The 27497-nt window shown below is 40.4% G+C and overlaps 1 protein-coding gene across 2 annotated transcripts in view; it reads left to right on the top strand.

Annotated features, from left to right (window-relative positions):
• LOC307132848 (interleukin-6 receptor subunit beta) overlaps positions 1-27497 on the top strand; it is a 27817-nt gene extending 320 nt beyond the window's left edge. Inside the window, exons 2-19 of one of the 2 annotated variants that reach the window (XR_013817329.1) lie at positions 1-30; positions 112-219; positions 303-414; positions 2440-2573; positions 2686-2822; positions 8336-8471; positions 9057-9139; positions 9224-9331; positions 12803-12911; positions 13820-14002; positions 15395-15493; positions 15567-15707; positions 15783-15923; positions 20681-20765; positions 20848-20920; positions 23614-23844; positions 23894-25109; positions 26563-27497. The exon at positions 1-30 is cut by the window's left edge and continues 6 nt beyond it. Coding sequence is in view for 1 of the 2 variants with exons in the window: in XM_079827423.1 (XP_079683549.1) it covers positions 1-30; positions 112-219; positions 303-414; positions 2440-2573; positions 2686-2822; positions 8336-8471; positions 9057-9139; positions 9224-9331; positions 12803-12911; positions 13820-14002; positions 15395-15493; positions 15567-15707; positions 15783-15923; positions 20681-20765; positions 20848-20920; positions 23614-24030 (2096 nt within the window). In the remaining variant the exon portion in view is untranslated. Of the gene's footprint in view, positions 31-111; positions 220-302; positions 415-2439; positions 2574-2685; positions 2823-8335; positions 8472-9056; positions 9140-9223; positions 9332-12802; positions 12912-13819; positions 14003-15394; positions 15494-15566; positions 15708-15782; positions 15924-20680; positions 20766-20847; positions 20921-23613; positions 25110-26562 lie in introns of those variants that run through there. The other variant, XM_079827423.1, reaches the window with a different exon arrangement.

The following is a 27497-nucleotide window of genomic DNA, read 5'->3' as shown; positions in this document are numbered from 1 at the left end:
TGAAGAGAAAGCATGTGTTCAGCATTCACGGTAAAGTTCTGTTATTAACCGGCGTATACATTAAAAACATACTCAGAACATGAAGTGTGTGAGTGAAAGAGTGTTTTCCAGAGCTCACGGTGACCGGGAAAGACCTGAGGGATTGTGGGAAGCAGAAGGTGTGTGTGACGTCCAGCGCGGACTGTCCCGCATCAGCACCAGAATCTGTCCTCTCCGCAGGTACGAGCGCGTTCATGAGCCGCCCGCGGGTCTGAGTTTGGGTCGGTTCTGGTGTCGGTTCTGATGTCCGTCTCCTCCTCTAGAGAGCTTTGTGAACACGTCATGCCACTTTCTGATCCAAGAGGAGTCGCTGACCTGCAGATGGGCTCAGCTGGACGGCCGAGCGGAAACCAGCAGCAGCTTCATCTTCACACGGTAAGAACTTCCCTTCATCTGTACTTTATCTGACTGTGATATTTATCTCACAATTCTGACCGTTTTAGTGATTGCGTGAGTGTGTACATATCTCAATTCAGACATTTTTCTCAAAATTGTGTGATTAGATATATACTCACAATTACGAGTTATAATGCAAATAATCGCAATTCTGAGAAAAAAGTCACAATTTAAAAAAAAATGCAATTTTGAGTAATAGTTGCAATGCTGCTAAATAAAATCAATGCTGTCGAACAAAGCCGCAATTCTGCGAAAGTAAATTCTGGGAATTAAAGTTGCAATTTGGTGAAAAAAATAAGCAATTTTGAGAAATGCTGTGAAATAATAAAAATAAATTCGGAGAAACCAAGGTCACATTTGGTGAAATAAAGTCGTAATTCGGCAAAATAAAGTTGTGATTTGGCAGATAAAGTTGTAACTTAGCGAAATAAAGTTGCAGTTCGGCGAATAAATTCGCAGTTCAGCAAAATAAAGTTGCAGCTCGGTGAATAAAGTCAAAGTTCGGCGAAATAAAGTCGCAGTTCGATGAAATAAAGTCGCAGTTCGATGAAATAAAGTTGCAGTTCGGTGAAATAAAGTCGCAGTTCTGCGAAATAAAGTCGCAGTTCGGCGAAATAAAGTCGCAGTTCTGCGAAATAAAGTCACAGTTCGGCGAAATAAAGTCGCAGTTCGGCGAAATAATGACGCAGTTCTGCGAAATAAAGTTGCAGTTCGGCGAAATAAAGTCACAGTTCGGTGAAATAAAGTCGCAGTTCGGCGAAATAATGACGCAGTTTGGCGAAATAAAGTCGCAGTTCGGCGAAATAAAGTCACAGTTCTGCGAAATAAAGTCACAGTTCTGCGAAATAAAGTCGCAGGTGAAATAAAGTTGCAGTTCGGTGAAATAAAGTTGCAATTTGGCAGATAAAGACGTAATTTGGCGAAATAAAGTCGCAGTTCAGCAAAATAAAGTTGCAGTTCGATGAAATAAAGTTGCAATTTGGCAGATAAAGACGTAATTTGGCGAAATAAAGTCGCAGTTCAGCAAAATAAAGTTGCAGTTCGATTAAATAAAGTTGCAGTTCGGTGAAATAAAGTTGCAGTTCGGCGAAATAAAGTTGCAGTTCGGTGAAATAAAGTTGCAATTTGGCAGATAAAGACGTAATTTGGCAAAATAAAGTCACAATTCGGTGAATAAAGTTGCAGTTCAGCGAAATAAAGTTGCAGTTCGGCGAGTAAAGTTGCAGTTCGGCAAATAAAGTTGCAGTTCGATGAAATAAAGTTGCAGTTCGGCGAAATAAAGTTGCAGTTCGGCGAAATAAAGTTGCAGTTCGATGAAATAAAGTTGCAGTTCGATGAAATAAAGTTGCAGTTCGGCGAAATAAAGTTGCAGTTCGGCGAAATAAAGTTGCAGTTCGATGAAATAAAGTTGCAGTTCAGTGAAATAAAGTTGTAATTTGGCAGATAAAGACGTAATTTGGCAAAATAAAGTCACAATTCGGTGAATAAAGTTGCAGTTCGGCGAAATAAAGTTGCAGTTCGGCGAAATAAAGTTGCAGTTCGATGAAATAAAGTTGCAGTTCGATGAAATAAAGTTGCAGTTCGATGAAATAAAGTTGCAGTTCAGTGAAATAAAGTTGCAATTTGGCAGATAAAGACGTAATTTGGCAAAATAAAGTCACAATTCGGCGAGTAAAGTTGCAGTTCGGCGAGTAAAGTTGCAGTTCGGCAAATAAAGTTGCAGTTTGGCGAAATAAAATCACAATTCGGCGAAATATAGTCACAATTGCAAGATATAAACAAAGACACTGTTTATACGCCGTCTCATAATTCGGACTTTATAACTTGGAATTGCGAGTTTATATTTATAGAAAAATTGCAAAATAACAATCCTCAAGTCACAATCATCTTTTTTATGTTTTTAATCCTGTGGCAGAAACGAGCTTCCATAGAATCCTCCATTTGACATAAATGAAAATGTCTGGTTATGAACTGGCATTTTAATATAGTTTTTTTCTTTTATAGAACTGGCGGCATAAACAGATGTCCTTCCATCTTACATTTCTTTTCACGTTTCAATTTAACCATCAAATCAACGAGTGTCATCGGCCAGAAGGAGCGCTTCTCTGATGTCTATCCTGTGGTCATTGAGGACATCGGTAAGATAAGAGGACAGCAGGGGTGGAGCTGAAGTGCAGATGTGCTGTGTTGTGTTGTTGTGATGTGTTGTGTTGTTGTGTTGTTGTGATGTGTTGTGTCTTCATGATGTAGTCCAGGCTCCTCGGCCGGTGATCACGTCTGTAAACGTCACACACTCGTCCGTCAGCGTCACATGGACCAGCGGGAATATAGCGGTCAGTAAATGCAGAATCCGCTACAAACGTCTCAACACAGAGTCATGGAGACAGGTCAGAAATTGCTTGAAATGCTTATTTTGTTATTATTGTATGTTATTTTACTTTATTTATGCACAGTTAATGAGCAGTGTTGGGGAAAGTTACTTTGAAAAGTAATGCATTACAATATTGAGTTACTCCCTTAAAAAGTAACTAATTGAGTTACTTAGTTACTTTTTAAGAAAAGTAATGCATTACGTTACTTTTGCGTTACTTTTTCTCACCTGAGCTGGGCTTGTTTTGGGGTTTTTTTAAAACAAAAAAGTTATATTTTTGTGCAACGGTAAAGACCTCTTCATACCAAAATTTAAAATAATAATCCCCAGGCTGAGGTAAAAATGCAGATTCCCGCATGAACAGTCGAGGGCGCAGCTCTGGATAATGGGAGAAGAGTCAACTTTATTTATATAGCGCTTTTAACAATGTAGATTGTTTCAAAGCAGCTTTACAGTGTTAAACAGGAAAATAATGCAGCATAATTTTATTCAGCTGTATAGCCATTCTGGAGAAAACGCTGATGTTATCAGTTCATTTCAATTATCATACAGTGACAGTGTGGGCTTTAGATCAGTAATTAGATCAGTAATTTAGTTTATATGGTTAATTTAGTTTATTAATTAGATTTATTTTGACGTTTAGTTGAAAAATTTAGTGTCCCCAACTGAGCACGCCAAGCCAGAGGCAACAGTGGCAAGGAAACCAAAACCCCATTAGGTGACCTAATGGAGAAAAATAAACCTTGGGAGAAACCAGGCTCAGTCGGGGGGGCAGTTCTCCTCTGGCCAATTAACAAACAGCGTATGATTATTATTATTATTATTATTCTGGCAGCTTTACAGCTCAGAGATCATAATAGATCGGAATATTCGAGGGACCGGGGTCAACATGATGGAGACGGGTTTATTGAGGATGATGTTGATTAAATAATTATTAAAGTGCAATATTCGAATGATCGGAGGCAACACGCTGGAGACGGGTTTATTGAGGATGACATATTGATTTAAGTATTATTAAATTGTAATATTCGAACAATCGGAGTCAACACGCCGGAGACGGGTTTATTGAGGATGACATATTGATTTAAATATTATTAAATTGTAATATTCGAACAATCGGAGTCAACACGCCGGAGACGGGTTTATTGAGATGCCGTGACGATGAGGCAGTTTCAGGGAGAGTCTAATCACGGTCTCTCAGACACTTCAGGGTCATGTGTTGGTCATGTGTTGGTCATGTGTTGGTCATGTGTTGGTCTTCTCTGGGCACAGGTCCGCCATCTGATCTGGATACGGCCCGGATCCGGCTGACTGCAGTAAACCTCGGGATAAAACAGAGAGAATATCATAAGCTTAGATGCCGTTCTTCTGATGATGTAACGAGTACATCAGGTGTTATGGGAAGTGTTCCTGGTTCCGGCTGACCTAGTTAATGCAGCCTAACAATCATTTCATTGAGAAAGTGTTTTATGTGTATGCCACAGTAAAGAGATGTGTTTTTAGTCTAGATTTAAACTGACAGAGTGTGTCTGCTTCCCGAACAATGTTAGGAAGACTGTTCCAGAGTTTAGGTGCTAAATAGGAAAAGGATCGACCGCCTGCAGTTGATTTGGATATTCTCGGTATGATCAACTGGCCAGAATTTAGAGAGCGCAGTAGACGTGATGGAGTATAATATGTTAAGAGCTCGCTCAAGTATTGGGGAGCTAAACCATTTAGTGCTTTGTAAGTAATAAGTAAGATTTTAAAATGTATGCGATGTTTAATATGCAGCCAGTGCAGTGTTGACAGAACTGGGCTAATATGGTCACACTTCCTGGTTCTAGTAAGAACTGGAGCTGCTGCGTTTTGGACCAGCTGGAGTTTATTTATTAAGCGAGCAGGGCAACCACCCAGTAGAGCATTACAATAATCTAGCCTTGAGGTCATAAATGCATGAACTAACTGTTCAGCATTTTGCATTTTGCATTGAGAGCATGAGCCGTAATTTAGATATATTTTTAAGATGGTAGAAAGCAGTTTTACAGATGCTAGAAACGTGGCTTTCAAACGAAAGATTGGTATCAAAGAGCACACCCAGGTTCCTCACTGACGACGAGGACTTGACAGAGCAGCCATCAAGGGTTAGACAGTATTATAGGTTACTACTTGTGGAGCTTTTTTGTCCAATAATTAAAAATTCAGTTTTTTCTGAATTGAGTTGCAGGAAATTACCGGTCATCCAATGTTTTATATCAGCTCTGCATTCCGTTAATCTTGTGAATTGGTAAGTTTCTTCAGGGCGTGAAGAAATATAGAGCTGAGTATCGTCAGCATAACAATGAAAACTAACGCCATGCTTCCTAATGATATCTCCCAGCGGTAGCATGTACAGGGTGAAGAGTAGCGGTCCTAGCACTGAGCCTTGTGGTACTCCATACTGAACTTGCGATCGGTGTGACATCTCTTCATTTACTTCATTTACATATGATTTAAACCATGACAAAGCAATTCCACTAATACCTACATAATTTTCTAGTCTATTCAAAAGAATGTTGTGGTCGATAGTATCAAATGTAGCGCTAAGATCGAGTAACACTAATAGAGAGATACAGCCACGATCGGATGATAAGACTAAATCATTTGTAACTCTGATGAGAGCAGTCTCAGTGCTATGATACGGTCTAAATCCTGACTGGAAATCCTCACAGATACCATTTCTTTCTAAAAAGGAACATAATTGTGAAGACACTGCCTTTTCAAGTATTTTTGACAGAAAGGGTAGATTTGAGATTGGTCTATAATTGACTAACTCTGTAGGATCAAGTTGCGTTTTTTTAATAAGTGGTTTAATAATAGCCAACTTAAAAGTTTTCGGTACATATCCTAATGACAAAGATGAATTAATGATATTAAGAAGAGGATCTATGACCTCTGGTAGCATCTCTTTTAATAGGCTAGTTGGTATAGGGTCGAGCATACATGTTGTCGATTTTGATGATTTAACGAGTTTAGCCAATTCTTCTTCTCCTATAGCAGTGAATGTGTGTGTGTGTGTGTGTGTGTCTTCTCCTATAGCAGTGAATGTGTGTGTGTGTGTGTGTGTCTTCTCCTATAGCAGTGAATGAGTGTAATTTTTCCTCAGTGACACTACAATGCTCTGTCTGATGTGATGCTGTAGTAGACGGCTGCATGGTTAAAATTTTCTTCCTAATATTATCAATCTTACATGTGAAGAAGTTCATAAAGTTACTGCTGTGTTGTTTACAATCATCAGAAGTTGAAGCTTTATTTTTGGTTAATTTAGCCACTGTATCGAATAAATACCTTGAGTTGTGTTTGTTTTCTTCCAAGAGAGTTGAGAAATAAGCAGATCTAGCAGTTTTTATGGCCTTTCTGTATGTGATCATGTGCTCTTTCCATGAATTACGAAAGACCTCTAGTTTTGTTTTCTTCCAGCTGCGCTCCATTTTTCTGGCTGCTGTTTTAAGGGCCCGGGTGTGTGTGTGTGTGTGTGTGTGTGTGTGTGTGTGTGTGTGTGTGTGTGTGTGTGTGAGAGAGAGAGTGTGTGTGTGCTCGTTGTACCACGGCGTTGGACTATTTTCTTTAATCTTCTTTAAGCGCAGAGGAGCAACTGTGTCTAAAGTACTGGAAAAGAGAGAGTCAATAGTTTCTGTTGCAACATCGAGTTCTTCTATACTATCTGGGATGCTGAGGAGATGATACTGATGAGGAAGATTATTTAAAAAGCAATCTTTAGTAGCGGTAGTGATTGTCCTGCCATTTTTGAAGCGAGGGGGCGGCTTTGCAACCTTAGCTAAATTAAGTATACATGATACTAAGTAATGATCTGAGATGTCATCGCTCTGCTGCAGAATTTCAATGGTATCAACATTTATTCCATGTGACAATATTAGGTCTAAAGTATGATTATGGCGATGAGTGGCTCCTGACACGTGTTGCCTAACTCCAATAGAGTTTAGTGTGTCTTTAAATGCTAATCCCAATACGTCTTTTCCGTTGTCTACATGGATATTAAAATCACCAACAATTAGTACTTTATCTACGGCCAGTACTAACTCTGATAGAAAATCAGCAAATTCTTTGATAAAGTCTGTATTATGCCCAGGTGGCCTGTATACAGTAGCTAACACAAATGTTGAACGGGTTTTATCATGTACACTACATAGCGTTACATAAAGCACCAAAACCTCGAAGGAATTATATTTGAAACTAGACTTCTGAGTAATACTGAAGATATTATTATAAATTACAGCAACCCCTCCCCCTTTACCTTTCAGACGCGGCTCATGTTTATAACAATAATCTTGGGGGGTGGACTCATTTAAGGTAATGTAGTCGTCAGGTTTTAGCCAGGTTTCTGTCAAACACAGCACATCTAGATTATTATCTTTAATAATATCATTAACAATAAGCGCTTTTGGGGAAAGGGATCTAATATTCAGCAACCCAAGCTTTATCAATTGTTCATCTGTATTATATCTTTTGTTTATTTGTTGGACATCAATTAAATTTTTACTGTTGAATAGTTTTAATGTTTTTTTTGTATTTACTAATTCGGGGAACAGACACAATCTCTATATGATAATATCTAGGTGAAAGAGTCTCTATGTGCTGGGATTTATCTGACTCTGGTAACGTGAGACAGCTAGCAGACGGTCGGTTTAGCCAGTTTGTCTGCTTCCTGACCTGGGCCCTAGTGAGTCAAGGTTTAGCGCTAAGACTATGTGCCAAATTACTAGAGAGAAGAGCGGCACCACCCCAAGAGGGATGGATGCCATCCTTCTTCAACAGGTCAGGTCTGCCCCAAAAACTTTTCCAATTGTCTATGAACCATATGTTATTTTGCAGACACCACTTAGACAACCAGCCATTGAGTGATGATAGTCTGCTAACTATCTCATCACTCCGGGACGAGGCAGACAGGAGCAATCGATCCTAATAGGATGCAGAAGAAAAAAGTTTTACCAAAAAAAACTAGTAATTTTCATCATCAAAGGCCAGCAGCAAGACATTGGTAAATTAAATATAAAGGTAGATTATGCATAAAAATAGTTTAATTATTGGAGGTTTGCATAGTACTCTGATTTTGCGTTTGACTGATTTTATTCATTTTGAGGAGTACAGAATCTTTATTGTGCAAGGGAGATAAATAAATGCTCACATTTAGTCTAGAACTACAATAACCATCATGTTCACACACACACACACACACACACACACACACACACACACACACACCTCTGCACTAACTCTCAACATGACGACAGGAGAGCTGTCAGTCAAATTAATGTGAAAAAGTAACTCAGATATTTTGTTGTAAATTTGAAAAGTAATGCGTTACTTTACTAGTTACTTGGAAAAAATAATCTGATTACGTAACTCAAGTTACTTGTAATGCGTTTCCCCAACACTGGTAATGAACAGAAATTGCTTGAAATGCTTTTGTTATTATTGTATGTTATTTTACTTTATTTGTGTACAGTTAATGCACAGAAATGGCAGGGATTGCTTGTGTTTCCACATCAGACCTCCGGCTTCCCTCTGCTGGTGGTGGAGGGTTTGCAGGCCTTCAGTGAGTATCGTCTGAGCGTCTCCTGCATTCATGATCGCGGCCGGTGGAGCGACTGGAGCGAGGAGACCCGAGTAAAGACGTCAGAGAGCCGTGAGTGACTCCACAGGCCCTGGATCAGCTCAGGCTTCAGATGTTGTTCCTCAAGCTCTGATGACCGGCGTCTCTGGCTTGTGTTGTGAACTTCTGTTGTTTCTTGAAGTAGAGACCAGGAGAACTTGGATAGGTTTTTCAGCAGGATTCTTTATTGAGAAGAAAACGTGCTGTCTTTCCGCTGAGGTTCCAAGTCTGACTAAAGCCAGTTGAACATTGTATTTTATCTACATTTCAGGGGGAGGGATTATACAGCAGGGGAGGAGACACAGGAAAATAGAGACACACCCCAAACATTCCTGTCTCATCAGCCGTAATTCAATCAGCATAACAGTGCCATTCAAATGCACAGATGCTAATCCAATCCCTCAGGCAGTATTGCTCTAAACTTGTCATGGTACATAGTCAGGAAGTGCATAAAGACAAAAGACTTAATGTCTCAAACACTTACACAGCCTGATGTAATCTCCTTAGAATTTCCTCAAGTTTACCACAAATATAGATAATGTTTTCAGTTATATTCTATTACATTGAAACCTAGATATAACAATGTATAAATTTGTAATCCTACACTTGTGTCCGCAGGGCCGGTGGCGGCGCTCTCGCTCAGTTATCGTGTGGCTTCAGAAGGAAACTCCGGCTTTCGGCAGCTGCTGCTTCTCTGGAAGGTAAGATTCTTCAGGTGTGTGTGTGTGTGTGTGTGTGTGTCGTCTCTCTTGGCCTTCGCTCTTCAGTCGTGTGTGTTTCTGAAGGCTCTGGACGTCACAGATGCTCGAGGGCTCATTCGACGGTATGAAGTGTCCTACTACCCCACCAACCAGCCCTTTCTGAAGAAAACCGTCCTCACCGCCGAGCTCAAGGTACATTCTGATTATTTTATTTTATTTATAAAAAAAAAAATTCATTAATTTTTACATTGTATTTTTATTATATTTTTTATTTTGTTTTAATTTTAATTTAAATCGTTAAAATTAAAAAAAATATAAATTACTTTTTTTTCATTTAAAATTTTATTTATTTTTAATTTATTTGTATTTGATATATTATTTTATTTGTATTTATACTTTAAACTTGATCAATTACATTTATCAAATTTTTTACAATTAAAATGTTTTTGTTATTTTATATTTTAATGCTGATTTTAACTTAAATTTTAACATTTTTAATTAAAAAAAGAATAATAATTTTATTTTATAAAAAAAAAAAAAAAAAAATTGTATTACTTATTATTTAATTTCTTAAATATTGATTTTTTAAACGTTTTTTTATGTTATTTTTATTAATTACATTTTTATTTTGTTTTCTTGTTTATTTTAATTTGAAATTAAAAAATATTTTTAATTTGTATTTTTTATTTGTTCTTTATTTGTATTTTTATTATTATTATTATTATTATTATTATTATTTTTGTCATTTTATATATTATTTTATATTTTATTTATATTTAAATTTTAAATGTTATCAATTAAATGTATTTTATATTTGAATGTTTATTTAAAAAAATTTTTTACATTTAAATAATTTTTCTTTATTTAATTTAAATGAAAACATAAAAATGTTTTTAATTAATTGTATTAATTACATTTTTATTTTGTTTTAATGTGTATTTTAATTTTTTTATTTTAAATATATTTAATTTTTTAATTTTTTTACAATTGTTTTATTTTTTCCCTTTCATTTTTATTTTTTATATTTTATTTTTATTTAAATTTAATTGTTTATCAATTAAATTTTATTTTATATTTTATTGTTTATTTTAACTTTAATGTTTACATTTAAATAAAAAATATTTTTTCATTTTATTTTTTAAATATTTGTTTATTCATTTATTTATTTTTTTATTTTGATTAAGTGGAGAAATACCTACCCATCAGAATTTGAAATATACACTCACCTAAAGGATTATTAGGAACACACACTAATACTGTGTTTGACCCCCTTTCACCTTAATTCTACGTGGCATTGACTCAACAAGGTGCTGAAAGCATTCTTTAGAAATGTTGGCCCATATTGATAGGAGAGCATCTTGCAGTTGATGGAGATTTGTGGGATGCACATCCAGGGCACGAAGCTCCCGTTCCACCACATCCCAAAGATGCTCTATTGGGTTGAGATCTGGAGACTGTGGCAGCCATTTTAGTCCAGTGAACTCATTGTCATGTTCAAGAAACCAATTTGAAATGATTGGAGCTTTGTGACGGTGCATTATCCTGCTGGAAGTTGAGCGAGCTGAAGTTGCGCGAGCTGAAGTTGCGCGAGCTGAAGTTGAGCGAGCTGAAGTTGCGCGAGCTGAAGTTGCGTGAGCTGCTGAAGTTGCGTGAGCTGCTGAAGTTGCGTGAGCTGCTGAAGTTGCGCGAGCTGAAGTGGCGCGAGCTGAAGATGCGGGAGCTCAAGTTGCGCGAGCTGAAGTGGCGCGAGCTGGAGTGGCGCGAGCTGGAGTGGCGCGAGCTGAAGTTGCGCGAGCTGAAGTTGAGCGAGCTGAAGTTGAGCGAGCTGAAGTTGAGCGAATTGAAGTTGCGCGAGCTGAAGTTGAGCGAGCTGAAGTAGAGCGAGCTGAAGTTGCGCGAGCTGAAGTTGAGCGAGCTGAAGTTGAGCGAGCTGAAGTTGAGCGAGCTGAAGTTGAGCGAATTGAAGTTGCGCGAGCTGAAGTTGAGCGAGCTGAAGTTGAGCGAGCTGAAGTTGCGCGAGCTGAAGTTGAGCGAGCTGAAGTTGAGCGAATTGAAGTTGCGCGAGCTGAAGTTGAGCGAGCTGAAGTTGAGCGAATTGAAGTTGCGCGAGCTGAAGTTGAGCGAGCTGAAGTTGCGCGAGCTGAAGTTGCGCGAGCTGAAGTTGAGCGAGCTGAAGTTGAGCGAGCTGAAGTTGAGCGAATTGAAGTTGCGCGAGCTGAAGTTGAGCGAGCTGAAGTTGAGCGAATTGAAGTTGCGCGAGCTGAAGTTGAGCGAGCTGAAGTTGAGCGAGCTGAAGTTGAGCGAGCTGAAGTTGAGCGAGCTGAAGTTGAGCGAATTGAAGTTGCGCGAGCTGAAGTTGAGCGAGCTGAAGTTGCGCGAGCTGAAGTTGCGCGAGCTGAAGTTGAGCGAGCTGAAGTTGAGCGAGCTGAAGTTGAGCGAGCTGAAGTTGCGCGAGCTGAAGTTGAGCGAGCTGAAGTTGCGCGAGCTGAAGTTGCGCGAGCTGAAGTTGAGCGAGCTGAAGTTGAGCGAGCTGAAGTTGCGCGAGCTGAAGTTGAGCGAGCTGAAGTTGAGCGAGCTAAAGTTGAGCGAGCTGAAGTTGCGCGAGCTCACCTCTCCGCCTCCTGATGGTGAGAGTTTGTTCAGCTTCTCACGTGTTGGATCGGATGAGAACGAAACAGACTAACTTGTGACAAAGCCGAAATACTTCTTTTTGTAGCCTAAAGAAGAACATGCTGCACTTTAGAAATTAAATACTGTCAGTTCTGTAGCCTATAGGATGATCATTTATATTTGGTAACACTTTAGAATAATGGTCATTAGTTAACTACATTAGTTAACATTAACTAATAATGAACTGCACTTATAAAGCGTTTATTAATCTTTGTTAATGTTAATTTCAACATTTACTAATGCATTATTAAAATCTTGTTAACATTAGTTAATGCACTGTGAACTAACATGAACAAACCATGAGCAGCTGTATTTATATTAACTAACGTTAACAAAGATGAACAAATACAGTAACAAATGAACTGCTCATGGTTAGTTCATGTTAGTTAATACATTAACTAATGTTAACTAATGACCATTATTCTAAAGTGTTACCTTTTATTTTACCTTAAAATGACATTGACTTAATTTGATTTTAAAAGCACCTACTCTTAGTTTTTTTCCGTTGCACTAAACATTATTTGATTTAACATTTTGGAATAATTATATACTTTGGTTTTATTGAATTTCACTGGTAAAGACTTTTTTCCTTTACACTGAATTTAAAAACAAATGCTGATTTAAGTAACATCTTTGTTTGGATTGCAGAATATGCAGTTGTTGCCTTGTTTTCACCTTTCATCCTTTTCATTTCCAATTAAATTTCCTGTTAATTTCAGATTGCGGACTTGTTTTCATTAGCCAAAAGCCAATTTATCCTGTTAAATACCAAATAAACATCTTGTTCATGTATACTTTCATTCTTTTATTGTGTAAAAAAAAAAAAATTCGGAAATCGGAATTGGCCATGTAAAATCATGATCGGTGCATCACTAATAATAATATTCATTTACAGATGAATGAGAACTCCTCCAGTCTTTGACTGTAATAAATGTGTGTGTGAATGTGAGTTTGTGTTGATGAATAAAGGAATGACTGGTGTTGTTTCTGAAGGCAGTTGTTGTGGTCAGGGCAGAGGAATATGAGGTGAGTGTGTGGGCCTATAACAGCGCTGGACGCTCTCCTGACCGCTCGCTCCGCATCGATGCGTCTCTTCCTCACGGTGAGCAGCTGTCACTCACATCTGCGTTTCATCTGATGTCACAATCAGTGTTGGGGAAAGTTACTTTGAAAAGTAATACATTACAATATTGCGTTACTCCCTTAAAAAGTAACTAATTGAGTTACTTAGTTACTTTTTAAGAAAAGTAATGCATTACAATATTGCGTTACTCCCTTAAAAAGTAACTAATTGAGTTACTTAGTTACTTTTTAAGAAAAGTAATGCATTACAATATTGCGTTACTCCCTTAAAAAGTAACTAATTGAGTTACTTAGTTACTTTTTAAGAAAAGTAATGCGTTACATTACTTTTGCGTTACTTTTTCTCACCTGGGCTGGGCTTGTTTTTGTTTTTGTTTATAACAAAAAAGTTATATTTTTGTGCAACGGTAAAGACCTCTTCACACCAAAATGTAAATAATAAGCTCCAGGCTGAGGTGAAACTGCAGATTCCCTCATGAACACTAGAGGGCGCAGCTCTGGATAATGGAGAATAGGATACAGGAGAAAAAAGTTTTACCAATAAAAACAAAAAATCTAGTAATTTTCATCATCAAAGGTCAGCAGCAAGACATTGGTCAATTACATATAAAGGTAGATTATGCATAAAAATAGTTGTTTTATTTAACATTTAATTATTGGAGGTTTGCATAGTATTCTGATTTTGCATTTGACTGATTTTATATTAATGTGAAAAAGTAACTTGCATTACTTTTTTGAAAAAGTAACTCAGATATTTTTTTGTAAATTTGAAAAGTAATGCGTTACTTTACTAGTTACTTGGAAAAAGTCATATTATTACGTAACTCAAGTTACTTGTAATGCGTTTCCCCAACACTGGTCAGAATAATTCTCAAACACTGGCGTGTGTGTATGATTGTGTGCGGATGTCCCTCATGTTCCGGTCAGATGTGCGGTCAGTGAAGGCTCTGTGGGTTTATTCTGACGGCTCTTCTCTGCGGATCCGCTGGGATCGGGACTCCATCGCTGTAAACGCCAGTGAGTTCGCCATCGAATGGAGCGCCGCCGCGAACCCTGACCCCAAACACTGGCAGCGAGTCGACGGATCCACGCTCACCACACGCCTGCCAGGTCAGCCGCTCATCTGGGGTTATAAAACATGCTTAAAGGGTTAGTTCACCCAAAAATGTAATTTCTGTCATTAATTCCTCACCCTCATGTGGTTGGACACCCGTCAGACCTCCGTTCATCTTCAGACACAAATGAAGATATTTTAGTGTAAAGCTGATGCTGAGAAAGGCTTCAGATAGGCCTCCATTGGCATTCAGTACATTTACACTCACAAGACCCATAAAAGGCACTAAAAACGCTGTTACAAAGTCCATCTCACCACAGTGACTCTACAATAATTTTACAAAGCGGCGATAATAGTTTTTGTGCGCAAAAAAAAAATCTAAATAACGACTTTATCCAGCTTGTTCTTGTCTTCCGTGTGTGTGTCCACGACGCATGCGCGAGAATATGAGCAGATCCGGCGTTCGGGAATCCATGAAATGCTCACTTTAGCCTGATTTTGAGAACTACGCCAAGACCTAAAGCACGATCAGTGTAGAATTCAACAGCTGAGATACGCACGTCTTCCTCTGATTGAGAACAAATCTCTTCTGGGTCATGTGTCCGAACGCCGGATCTGCGTCATATTCTCACGCATACGTCGTGGAGGCACACACGTCATGTGTCAAACTGCTGAAATCACTTGACTTTCGCTGATTCATAACGCTCTGAACCGCTGAATCGACTCACTGATTCATAACGCTCTGAACCGCTGAATCGACTCACTGATTCATAACGCTCTGAACCGCTGAATCGACTCACTGATTCATAACGCTTCGAAGCTTCATGATGCATTATTTTGAAATTGTCATCACTATATAAGTCGTTATTTAGGGTTTTTTTGCGCACAGAAACTATTCTCGTCTTCATAAAGTTATTGTAGAGCCGCTGTAGTGAGATGGACTTTGTAACTTTAGTCTTTAGTGTCTTTTAAGGGTCTTGAGAGTGTAAAGTGCATTGAGCCAATGGAGGCCTTTCAGAGCATCAGATTTACACTAAAATATCTTCATTTGTGTCTGAAGATGAACGGAGGTCTGACGGGTGTCCAACCACATGAGGCTCAGTCATTAATGACAGAATTTACATTTTTGGGTGAACTAACCCTTTAACATTGAAATCACTCGCTCCAGATGCTCTATTCGCGTGTGGTGTGAACGCAGCATTAATGCTTCACCAAGACATTTTGGACAATTTCATGCTCCCAACTTAGTGGGACCAGTTTGTGGACGGCCCCTTCCTATCCCAGCATGCACCAGTGCTCAAAGCGTCTCCATAAAGACATGGATGAGTGAGACGGAAACAGAGGAAGTTTTGCAGTGTTGTGTGTGACCTGGATATGATTTCTTGAGATTCACTCAAACATGACCCTTATTTATGACGTCTAAATCTCTAAAACTCATTTTCTCAAAGGCATCAAAGCGGACGAGACCTACAACATCAGCGTGTTCCCCATCTACGGCTCTCTCTGTGGGCCGCCGACCTCCATCTCTGCCAGTCTACAACATGGAGGTAAATGACGACGCACGTATGAACGCTTTACAAGCTCTTGGCAGAGGTTGAGTTGTGTTATATTTGCCTCCAGCTCTGTTGGATCTGGTGCGGTTTGGTCTTGTGAACGTGACGCGGTCGTCTCTGGCGGTGGAGTGGATGTGGACGGAGGCGAAGCCGCGGGTAAACGTGCTTCAGTACAGGCTCGTGTTGGAAGGAGCAGATGGAGCCCAGTGTAAGTCAGTCTGAAGTGATTCTGCTCAGCCTGTGCTGTGTTTAATCTCTCACGAATCTGAATCTGTTTCCTCAGCTCTCACAGTGTTTCCAGATAAACAGCAGCACACCTTCCACCAGCTCCACCCAAACGCCAGATACTCCGTCTACATACAAGCAGAAACCGCCACCGGGAACTTCTCAAAGGCCAGTCTGGACGTCAACACACCACTGATAGGTAAGAGAAGATGCTTTATTTAATCCATAAGGCCATGGGCGTCGGAACCATTGTATGTATACCTCCAGTCTTTGTGCTAAGCTAGGCTAGCTGGAGCCGTATACCTCCAGTCTTTGTGCTAAGCTAGGTTAGCTGGAGCCGTATACCTCCACTCTTTGTGCTAAGCTAGGCTAGCTGGAGCCGTATACCTCCAGTCTTTGTGCTAAGCTAGGCTAGCTGGAGCCGTATACCTCCAGTCTTTATGTTAAGCTAGGCTAGCTGGAGCCGTTAACCTCCACTCTTTGTGTTAAGCTAGGCTAGCTGGAGCCGTTTACCTCCAGTCTTTGTGCTCAGCTAGGCTAGCTGGAGCCGTTTACCTCCACTCTTTGTGCTAAGCTAGGCTAGCTGGAGCCGTATACCTCCAGTCTCTGTGTTAAGCTAGGTTAGCTGGAGCCGTTTTTCCTCCACTCTTTGTGCTAAGCTAGGCTAGCTGGAGCCGTTTATCTCCACTCTTTGTGCTAAGCTAGGCTAGCTGGAGCCGTATACCTCCAGTCTTTGTGTTAAGCTAGACTAGCTGGAGCCGTTTACCTCCACTCTTTGTGCTAAGCTAGGCTAGCTGGAGCCGTTTACCTCCACTCTTTGTGCTAAGCTAGGCTAGCTGGAGCCGTTTACCTCCAGTCTTTGTGCTAAGCTAGGCTAGCTGGAGCCGTTTATCTCCACTCTTTGTGCTAAGCTAGGCTAGCTGGAGCCATTTACCTCCAATCTTTGTGTTAAGCTAGGCTAGCTGGAGCTGTTTACCTCCACTCTTTGTGCTAAGCTAGGCTAGCTGGAGCCGTATACCTCCAGTCTTTGTGTTAAGCTAGGCTAGCTGGAGCCGTTTTTCCTCCACTCTTTGTGCTAAGCTAGGCTAGCTGGAGCCGTTTATCTCCACTCATTTGTGCTAAGCTAGGCTAGCTGGAGCCGTATACCTCCACTCATTTGTGCTAAGCTAGGCTAGCTGGAGCCGTTTACCTCCAGTCTTTGTGCTAAGCTAGGCTAGCTGGAGCCGTTTACCTCCACTCTTTGTGCTAAGCTAGGCTAGCTGGAGCCGTTTACCTCCACTCTTTGTGCTAAGCTAGGCTAGCTGGAGCCGTTTACCTCCAGTCTTTGTGCTAAGCTAGGCTAGCTGGAGCCGTTTATCTCCACTCTTTGTGCTAAGCTAGGCTAGCTGGAGCCGTTTATCTCCACTCTTTGTGCTAAGCTAGGCTAGCTGGAGCCGTTTCACTTTTTACGATCAATGATATTTGACCCACTCACTTTTATCGTCTCTAATCCAGCACATGTCTGTTTATCTACCCCTAACCAATAAACACTTAGGGCTGAACGATTTTGGAAAAAAATCTAATTGCGATTGCGATTTAATATGCGATTATTTTTTAAACTCTTTATCTTCTGTATTATTCAACAATACATCATTGTATAGTAATGGTGGAAATCTTTAATTGGTACCTCACGATCCGATTCCAAAACAATTCTTGAACTTTTTCCTTATTAATTAATCTTATTAATTTTTTAAAAACTTAAAAATGTTTTTTATTATGATATATGTAATTATAAGCTTTTTAAAATAACTAGGACATTATAACATTTTAATTAAAACAATAGGCTACGTGCACAAGCGTAGTGACGAACTTCATGTTAATAATTTTAAATATATAAACTAATATAGCTGCAAAACATAAGCTAGTAAACCATAAAGAGGAACAAAAAACATATTACAAGCAATGAACAAAGAGTGCTTTCAGTGTTTAAGAGTGTCTGAACTGTGAGTGATTTTTCTCTTTCTCAGCTTTACTGTTGTTTGATTATTAATCATGACATCATCATAGACAGCGGGAGAGATCTCTTTTGAAATATAAGATGTTTTTGCCCTGTCTGATTAATTCATTAAGACATTACTGACGGTGTTTACATTAATTTTGCGTCATAAAAGCATTTTGAGACTCACACAGACATATCCTATGTGTGATATATTGCACATATCCTGTGCAAAGAAGCCTGCGAATGTCATTGCGATTCGCGACGTCAACCGTTCCGGACGTTATGAAATATTATTTTATGGTTTGTGTGTGATTGTGTGTGTGTATGTGAGAGAGAAAGAGATAATGGAAGCAATCAGAATAGTGTTTCTAAAACACACGCAGCGCCACCGCGCACCTGCAGTTAAAATCTAAGCTCAGAATCGATCCAGAATCATTGGAGAAGAATCTTTTCTCCCGCCTCTATTGTAGCCTATAGTATGAACAACACAATATTAGATAGATCAAACACAAACAGTTTTTTTCCCTTTTAGGCCAGGCATGTGTAACGTGTCAAGTTGCTTCTTCTGCAGACTTTACTCTCGCGTGTCACGTGACCAGACTGTAATCGCAGCCTTTGCGGTTAGGAAATCGTGTTTTATCATATCGCGATATTATCGCAAATGCAATTAATCGTTCAGCCCTATTATTAAACACACGTTAGACACTTTATTTTCACTTTTCTTCATTTTTATTGAAAATAAATGCCTTTCCGATCTGATATGTGATTGGAAAAGGGAGGAGAGTTAGTTCGGCCTAAGGTGGATTCGAACCCAGGGTCGATTTGCGTCAAAACTTGATGACATGCGACGCGTCTTACCCCTACATTAGCCGCTGTCAAAGATATGGTGATTTCCGTAAACTTGTCTTGTCCAACCAGATGTTTAGCAAACAAGGCGATATATTTGTACTTAATGTAAATGGCATCTACTCCAGTAAAAATTCTCTGAGAGTGGACCCACCCACATTATTTTTGCTTCCGACGCCCATGCATAAGGCACTACAGACCACGATATACTGAATATAGTGATGTTTAAAGGTGTTTGTTTTTTAATCTGACCTGCATTTTTGGAAATACTGGTAAAACTAGGATGTTTTTCTTGAAATTGTGTGACTATTTCTCATTTAGGGTCATGAACACGCCTGCAAAGTTTCGACGTGCGCACAGAATTTTAATGATGAGTTTCATGTTTGCGGGTCAATTTGATTATTTACAGTAAAAGCTGTTTTTAGAGGAAGTTTTCAGTTCTGAAACATCCAGGATATTCTTATAGTATGATATTCCTTTAACCCTTCTCCGGTCTTCAGGGTCTCATCTGATTATGCAAAGGACGTTTGCTCAAATTAAAAAAAAAAAATCCCTTTGTCCAAATGGCATGAGACTTTGTACGGTTGTCAACACTCTCTAGATCTACAAATTAAAAAAAAATATTGGATTGATTTCTGTTTTTATGTTCGTGTGACAAAAAAAGTCACACAAAATTCATCCTCAAAAACAGGAACAACACTGAACACGCATACAGACATGAAGTGACACACTTCCAACAATGCATAAAACATCCACAATGCAGAATGATCATGCTCACACACACACACACACACACACACACATTTGTTATTGCTTGTTATTGCTGTTCAGTTCATTGCATTTGGATGTTCATGTTGTGTATTTTTTACTCAATATGTAATATAACTGTTCATTTCTGTTATTCTTTGTTCGGTCACAGTTAGTAACTGAAGTGTAGATTAAATTTGTAGAATTATAAGAAAATCAGATGTTGGAAATAAATGATAAACTCTAAAAACGTCTATCTTGTTCAGGTTTGATTGTAATCGTAATGTAACATTGAAAAAAATATTTTTTCAGTACAAAAAAATGCTAAACTTTGACAAAATTAATTAATTTTAATTGTTATAAATGTGATTTCATAACATTTAGATATGAAGCCAACTGAAAAATACTTGTGGAAAGAGTGAAATAGCACATTTACTGGTAAGTTTTTTTTTTTTTGTATTTTGCAAAAGCTGGGTAAAAATCTTACACTAAACCATGTCAAATTATCCGTGTTATCCCCACGAATGAAAGTTAGAAATGTGGGTGAATTTTTATAAAGTGAATTTTACATAAAAAAATGATTTTGTGTGAAAATCCAGTAAAAAAGTTTTTTTTAATTTATTTATATAAATTTAAAAATTATAATAAATACTCTGAAAAACTGCACAGATGTTGAGTAAACACATTAATAAACAGAGTAAAATTACATTTGTTCTAAAAAAAAAAAACTATTGTTTTGTTACAAAATTACATTTTGTTGCCTGTGGTCTGTGGAGACCCCAAAGACCCTGAGCGCCCAAACGAAGGCCGTACAAGGGTTAAAGGTGCAGTGTGTAAGTCTTAGTGGTGAGGTTGTGAATTGCACCCGCTCACCCCTCCCGTTCGAAGAGAAGCTACGGTGGCTGACACAGGACAAAGATGTGGTCGTCTGAGAACGCAGAGAGTAGCTAGCGCTCTGTAGAGAAGTTTGTCCCTTTAGGGCTACCGTAGAAACATGACAGCGCAAAATGGCCATAAGGGACCCGCGGTGTGTGTATAGAAACGGCTCATTCTAAGATAATAAAAACATAACGGTTCATTATATGAGGTCTTTATACACCACTGAAAACAGAGTTATGGATATTACATTGCATTTCTGTCAATATATCCTCATACATATTACACACTGCACCTTTAAAGTCGGATGCACTGACCCAAAATGATGTATTTTGTTGTCTCAAATATCCTCTAAGGTACATTTATTTAAAATGTACTGTAAAACAAGACACAAACACAGCAGTGTAACACAGCTCAAGTATCTTAATGCTTTTATAAACCGTACACAACAGATGAGGATGATGTCACTGAAAACATCATTTGTGAATCATTCATTCTTTATTTTTCAGATTATGATGAGATGATGAGATTTGCTGTTCCGGTGCTTCTCCTGCTTCTCGTCTTTGGGATATTCTCCGTGTCATCCATGACTCTGTAAGCACTGATCCCATGAGGAAATCAGTCTGACTGTGTGTATCTGGGCTCTGTTAATGGCTCTGTATTCATTTACACACAGATGCAGGAAACACGTCATCTCCAATCCGAGGTACAGTCTGATCGGACGCTGGCTTCTCGACCCGCACCTTCAGGTCCTTTTCCTTTGGTCTGACATCATTAGTTTGAATTAAAGTGCCCCTGTTATGCTATTTTAACTGTAGGAGTTCTCCTACAACAGGTTTACCTGCATTCAGGGGGGGGGCTGGCACCACCATTGAGTCTTGCTCTCCATCACGCTCTGCTCTGATTGTTGTTAGGATGGCAGACATTTTAAAAAGTTAAATTTTCATCTTTCTGTTCTGCCTCAGTGGTCTAACAGTGCTTGTCAATCTCAAAATGATGGCCAATCAGATCAAAGAAGGCGGGGCTTAATGGTCACTAAGTGTCTGAAACACTTAGTTTGAAGATTCGGTCTCTTTAAACCCCGCCTCTCAGAGAGCTGCTCTGCTGTGATTGGTCAGAAAGCAAGAGCTCATTATCATATCTGAATTTCAGTGATACGAACAGTAGCGATGGCGTGGGTTTGACGTCTCAATCTCAGCAGAAAACAGTGTCTTCTCCACATGAACAACACCAACCAAACTCTTCCAGTGATAGAGACGACTACAGTGTGTGAGGGCGGGGCTAAGAGACGCTGTTCAGCCAATCAAGACCAGAGGAGGGCATTATGCAAATTAACTACAGTGTGTGAGGGCGGGGCTAAGAGACGCTGTTCAGCCAATCAAGACCAGAGGAGGGCATTATGCAAATTAACTACAGTGTGTGAGGGCGGGGCTAATAGACGCTGCTCAGCCAATCAAGACCAGAGGAGGGCCTTATGCAAATTAACCACAGTGTGTGAGGGCGGGGCTAAGAGACGCTGCTCAGCCAATCAAGACCAGAGGAGGGCATTATGCAAATTAACTACAGTGTGTGAGGGCGGGGCTAAGAGACGCTGCTCAGCCAATCAAGACCAGAGGAGGGCATTATGCAAATTAACTACAGTGTGTGAGGGCGGGGCTAAGAGACGCTGCTCAGCCAATCAAGACCAGAGGAGGGCATTATGCAAATTAACCACAGTGTGTGAGGGCGGGGCTAAGAGACGCTGCTCAGCCAATCAAGACCAGAGGAGGGCATTATGCAAATTAACTACAGTGTGTGAGGGCGGGGCTAAGAGACGCAGTTCAGCCAATCAAGACCAGAGGAGGGCATTATGCAAATTAACTACAGTGTGTGAGGGCGGGGCTAAGAGACGCTGCTCAGCCAATCAAGACCAGAGGAGGGCATTATGCAAATTAACTACAGTGTATGAGGGCGGGGCAAAGAGACGCTGTTCAGCCAATCAAGACCATAGGGCAGGCATTATGCAAATTAACTACAGTGTGTGAAGGCGGGGCTAAGAAATGCTGTTCAGCCAATCAAGACCAGAGGAGGGCATTATGGAAATGAACTACAGTGTGTGAGGCGGGGCTAAGAGACGCTGCTCAGCCAATCAAGACCAGAGGAGGGCATTATGCAAATTAACCACAGTGTGTGAGGGCGGGGCTAAGAGACGCTGCTCAGCCAATCAAGACCAGAGGAGGGCATTATGCAAATTAACTACAGTGTGTGAGGGCGGGGCTAACAGACGCTGTTCAGCCAATCAAGACCAGAGGAGGGCATTATGCAAATTAACTACAGTGGGTGAGGGCGGGGCTAAGAGACGCTGCTCAGCCAATCAAGACCAGAGGAGGGCATTATGCAAATTAACTACAGTGTGTGAGGGCAGGGCTAAGAGACGCTGCTCAGCCAATCAAGACCAGAGGAGGGCATTATGCAAATTAACTAGTGTGTGAGGGCGGGGCTAAGAGACGCTGCTCAGCCAATCAAGACCAGAGGAGGGCATTATGCAAATTAACCACAGTGTGTGAGGGCGGGGCTAAGAGACGCTGCTCAGCCAATCAAGACCAGAGGAGGATATTATGCAAATTAACTACAGTGTGTGAGGGCGGGGCTAAGAGACGCTGCTCAGCCAATCAAGACCAGAGGAGGGCATTATGGAAATGAACTACAGTGTGTGAGGGCGGGGCTAAGAGACACTGTTCAGCCAATCAAGACCAGAGGAGGGCATTATGCAAATTAACTACAGTGTATGAGGCGGGGCAAAGAGACGCTGTTCAGCCAATCAAGACCAGAGGAGGACATTGTGCAAATTAACTACAGTGTATGAGGGCGGGGCTAAGAAACGCTGTTCAGCCAATCAAGACCTTAGGGCGCGCATTATGCAAATTGACTACAGTGTGTGAGGGTGGGGCTAAGAAACGCTGTTCAGCCAATCAAGACCATAGGGCGGGCATTATGCAAATTAAGTACAGTGTGTGAGGGCGGGGCAAAGAGACGCTGTTCAGCCAATCAAGACCATAGGGCGGGCATTATGCAAATTAAGTACAGTGTGTGAGGGCGGGGCAAAGAGACGCTGTTCAGCCAATCAAGACCTTAGGGCGGTGTGAGGGCGGGGCAAAGAAACGCTGTTCAGCCAATCAGGACCAGAGGAGGGCATTATGCAAATTAGCTACAGTGTGCGATGGCGGGGCTGAGACGCTGTTCAGCCAATCAAGACCAGAGGCGGGTATTATGCAAATAAGTTTGTTTCACAGGACGTGAGACTGGATTTACTGACGACTCATTTCAGATCAGAAGATCATATCCCAAAAAGCATAATTTGGGCACTTTCTTACCAAAGTTAAATACAGTACGTCTCGAACACAATCAAGTTTAATAGAAAAGGCCGTGTGTGTGTGTGTGTGTGTGTGTGTGATGCGAACAGGGCAATGGACAGGTGTGTGTGCTGAAGCTGGAGAGTGTGTTCCCGTTGGAGCAGCAGAAGAGCTTCATACGCGTGGAGCGGCGCGTGTCTCTGAGGTCCGAGCACGAGGACGCGCCTCCATCAGAGATCTCTCCAGCTCTGAGGAAACCCCACGGGGACGCGCCTCCATCAGAGATCTCTCCAGCTCTGAGGAAACCCCACGGGGACGCGCCTCCATCAGAGATCTCTCCAGCTCTGAGGAAACCCCACGGGGACGCGCCTCCATCAGAGATCTCTCCAGCTCTGAGGAAACCCCACGCGGACGCGCGCGCTGCCGGGCGGCCGGAGGACGCGCATTTACCCTCGCTAGCGGAGCACTCGGATTATGTTCAAACTGGACAAATCGTGTCTCAGCTTTATGAGAAAAGCTCAGATTGAAATCGATGCTTTCAGAGGAATCTCACACACTTCACTCGTGTCACGCTTGCATTCGCACTGATATAATACACAGTATTTGATGAAGTCGAATCCACATCATGTGTTTACAGATACACCGATTTAAAGGTCCCATGGCTTGTTTTTTTTTTAAATTTATTTTATGTTTCCTGAGGTGTACTTATATTGTTAGTATGATTTTACATAAAAAATGTCATGATTTAGAAATAAAAAGTGTGTTTTCTATCCTGATATCAGCCCTCTGGCTTGAATGCTCTGTTTGAAGGGACGTGTCTGCTGTGAGACTTCAGTGGAAACGCCCACTGCTGTGATTGGCTGACATCTTTGCATTTGAAATGAGTGTTAGATTATGTGACGGAGGGGGCGTGGTTTAGCGAGGCACCATCAGACTCTGAAAGCACTGCCAGAGAGACAGACTGGGCACTCGAGGACCAGAAAGATAGCTCAGAGAGTAATATTTTGTGCTGAGTTGTTGTCAGCGCTGCGAGTTTATTTAGTTTGTATCTAAGAGTTCTGAATAAACACAGTCTTCTTCCTCCTTATTCTACGAACTTTGTAACATGTGGAACCCCTCTCGAATACATTTACTACGTTTTTTTTACAATCACAGCTGTCGAGATGAACGAATCATGAAAGTGTTGATTATACACTCACGACGTGTGATTGACAGCTCCGGACATTATAAAGAGAGTTCTTTGATCGCTTATCTAGCGTCTAATCACAATTGTAATAACAGATTTGTTTCATGCTACTAACAGAAACGATGTGAAGTTGATGGTTTAGTCACTGGCTTGATTCACGGATGCGTTACGCTGAGGGCATCAAGAGACTGACAGTATTAAACCATTTAGAAAGAAAAGCCCTATTCACAGGGGATTAGTTTTATTTGGGGACCTTGTGTGATTTAGAAATCACCCCCCCACATCTGAGTTTTGCGTTGCGCATTCGCACGGGATAAGCAAGCCTGTGATTTTACTCAAATTTACTGACTTATCTCCCGGATATGATGTCTGTAAATGTTTTTTCGTTATAGATAAAGTTGTATGAAATTGTAAACAGTCGTATCGATATCATTTTGATTGTTTTATAGTAAGAAAAATATTTTAGTTCAGTTAGAGAACAGACGCTACAATTAAAAACTGAACTAACAATTCACGGCGGATCAAGATTCAGTTTCAAAGCTAAATGTAAAAGCGCCCATTTAAGCGAGTTTGTCATATGTTTTTGTAGCCTGGTGTGGCCATACTCAATTCTAGTCAGAATATGAGTCTGGTACCGCTCCATTGAGCTTTGATTATGGGGCGTGTTTCAACCGAGCCAGGAAAGACCTCAATTGGATAGACCCACAACCAATCAGAGCAACGGAGCGACGCGTAACGTTAGTTGTCAAATGTCAACAGAACTCAACTGCACTGTGTTGCCAAGTCCGTGTTTTTCTCCATGTCCGCGGGTTGAAGCGACCCCAATTATGTGATTATATAAACCCAGGAATGCGAATTTTAGCAGGCAACCGTGCCAAAATAACATATTTTGCCAACCAAACGCCATTTTTTTCCGGAGAACCCCCCAGAAAGTTATTGTTTTGGGCTATAGTTTTGAGTAGCAATTGTGCGCGACATTGCAAAAACACTTGGCAACCCTGTCTGCACGCACGCTGGATTAAGTAACGTTACAAGAAAAAGATGAGTGTAAACGATCTTTGCCAGTAATAAAATAATTTAAGGATACACAGAGTACTTACCAACACGATCATCGTTTCTGAGAGAAATAGTGAAGGTGAATGCATATACGAAGAAGTTCTCCGTTTAGGATAAGAGCAAATTCAACCCAAGAGCCTTCGATGACGTAGATGATTACGTTACTGTTGATCATCTGTCAATCATCGTCTAAAGCCCGCCCTGACAATTTCATTGGTCCGAACAGTTTCTGTTCGGGCATAATTCCTCCTCTATGGAGCGAGTCCAGACCGAATTGCCCGAGCAAAACATTTTGTGGGCGGGGCTAAATTCGGCTGGCATCCAGGCTACCTCTCGAATACATTTGCTACGTTTTTTTTACCATCACAGCTGTCGAGATGAACGAATCATGAAAGTGTTGATTATACACTCACGACGTGTGATTGACAGCTCCGGACATTATAAAGAGAGTTCTTTGATCGCTTATCTAGCGTCTAATCACAATTGTAATAACAGATTTGTTTCATGCTACTAACAGAAACGATGTGAAGTTGATGGTTAGTCACTGGCTTGATTCACGGATGCGTTACGCTGAGGGCATCAAGAGACTGACAGTATTAAACCATTTAGAAAGAAAAGCCCTATTCACAGGGGATTAGTTTTATTTGGGGACCTTGTGTGATTTAGAAATGACCCCCCCCACATCTGAGTTTTGCGTTGCGCATTCGCACGGGATAAGCAAGCCTGTGATTTTACTCAAATTTACTGACTATCTCCCGGATATGATGTCTGTAAATGTTTTTTCGTTATAGATATAGCTGTATGATATTGTAAACAGTCGAATCGATATCATTTTGATTGTTTTATAGTAATAAAAATATTTTAGTTCAGTTAGAGAACAGACGCTACAATTAAAAACTGAACTAACAATACACGGCGGATCAAGATTCAGTTTCAAAGCTAAATGTAAAAGCGCCCATTTAAGCGAGTTTGTCATATGTTTTTGTGTTTTTCATTAAGAATAATATTAAACACACCATTCAAGCAATTTACTCCCAAATTGGTGCTGATTCTAAAGTGAAAGTATAATCCGCGTGGGAATTCATAACGGTGCGCATTATATGCAGCCTAGCTCCATTCTTCATGAAAGATAAAGATAAAAATGCGCACAGGAAACAAAAACCTTGCAGAAATGATATACGATCCGCCTAATCCCGGCCAAATCACAGATGCCGATTCGCACAGGACTAATATTACCACAGGACCTCGGTGTTTGGCGAAATATGAAATTCGGGGAATTTTTACTTTACAAATTACAGACATGGCCGATTCGCACGGGATTAAGATCACAGACATTCTCTGCAATTATTACAATTCACCAGAGCTCCCCAGATAATACTAAACCCGTGCGAATAGGGCTGAACGATTAGCTACACATCAGAAACACTGATCACAGATCAGGCATTAATGAACACTGTTACTCACTGTTTGTGGCGGTGCTGTCGAATCCATACGCTGAAGTCTGTTTGTAAAGCCTGTGCTGATATCGCGACTGATAAACGGAATCCATTTTCTCCCAATTCTCAATGTTAAAACAACCTCATAAAATGAACATTTCATGCCATAGGACCTTTAAAATAAGACTATACAACAATCTTATGTTGCAGACTCTTTATTACAAGTTTACAATCTCACAATGTTGATGTTATTTCTCTGAATTCTGTCTTTTTGTTTCCGCCGTGGAATAAATTCACATTTCAGTTCGTCACATTT

The sequence above is a fragment of the Gobio gobio genome (genome assembly GCF_949357685.1).
Source record: "Gobio gobio genome assembly, chromosome: 10".
Taxonomy (NCBI): domain Eukaryota; kingdom Metazoa; phylum Chordata; class Actinopteri; order Cypriniformes; family Gobionidae; genus Gobio; species Gobio gobio.
Note: the sequence above shows the minus strand (reverse complement) of the source record. Positions and strands in the feature narration are given on the sequence as shown.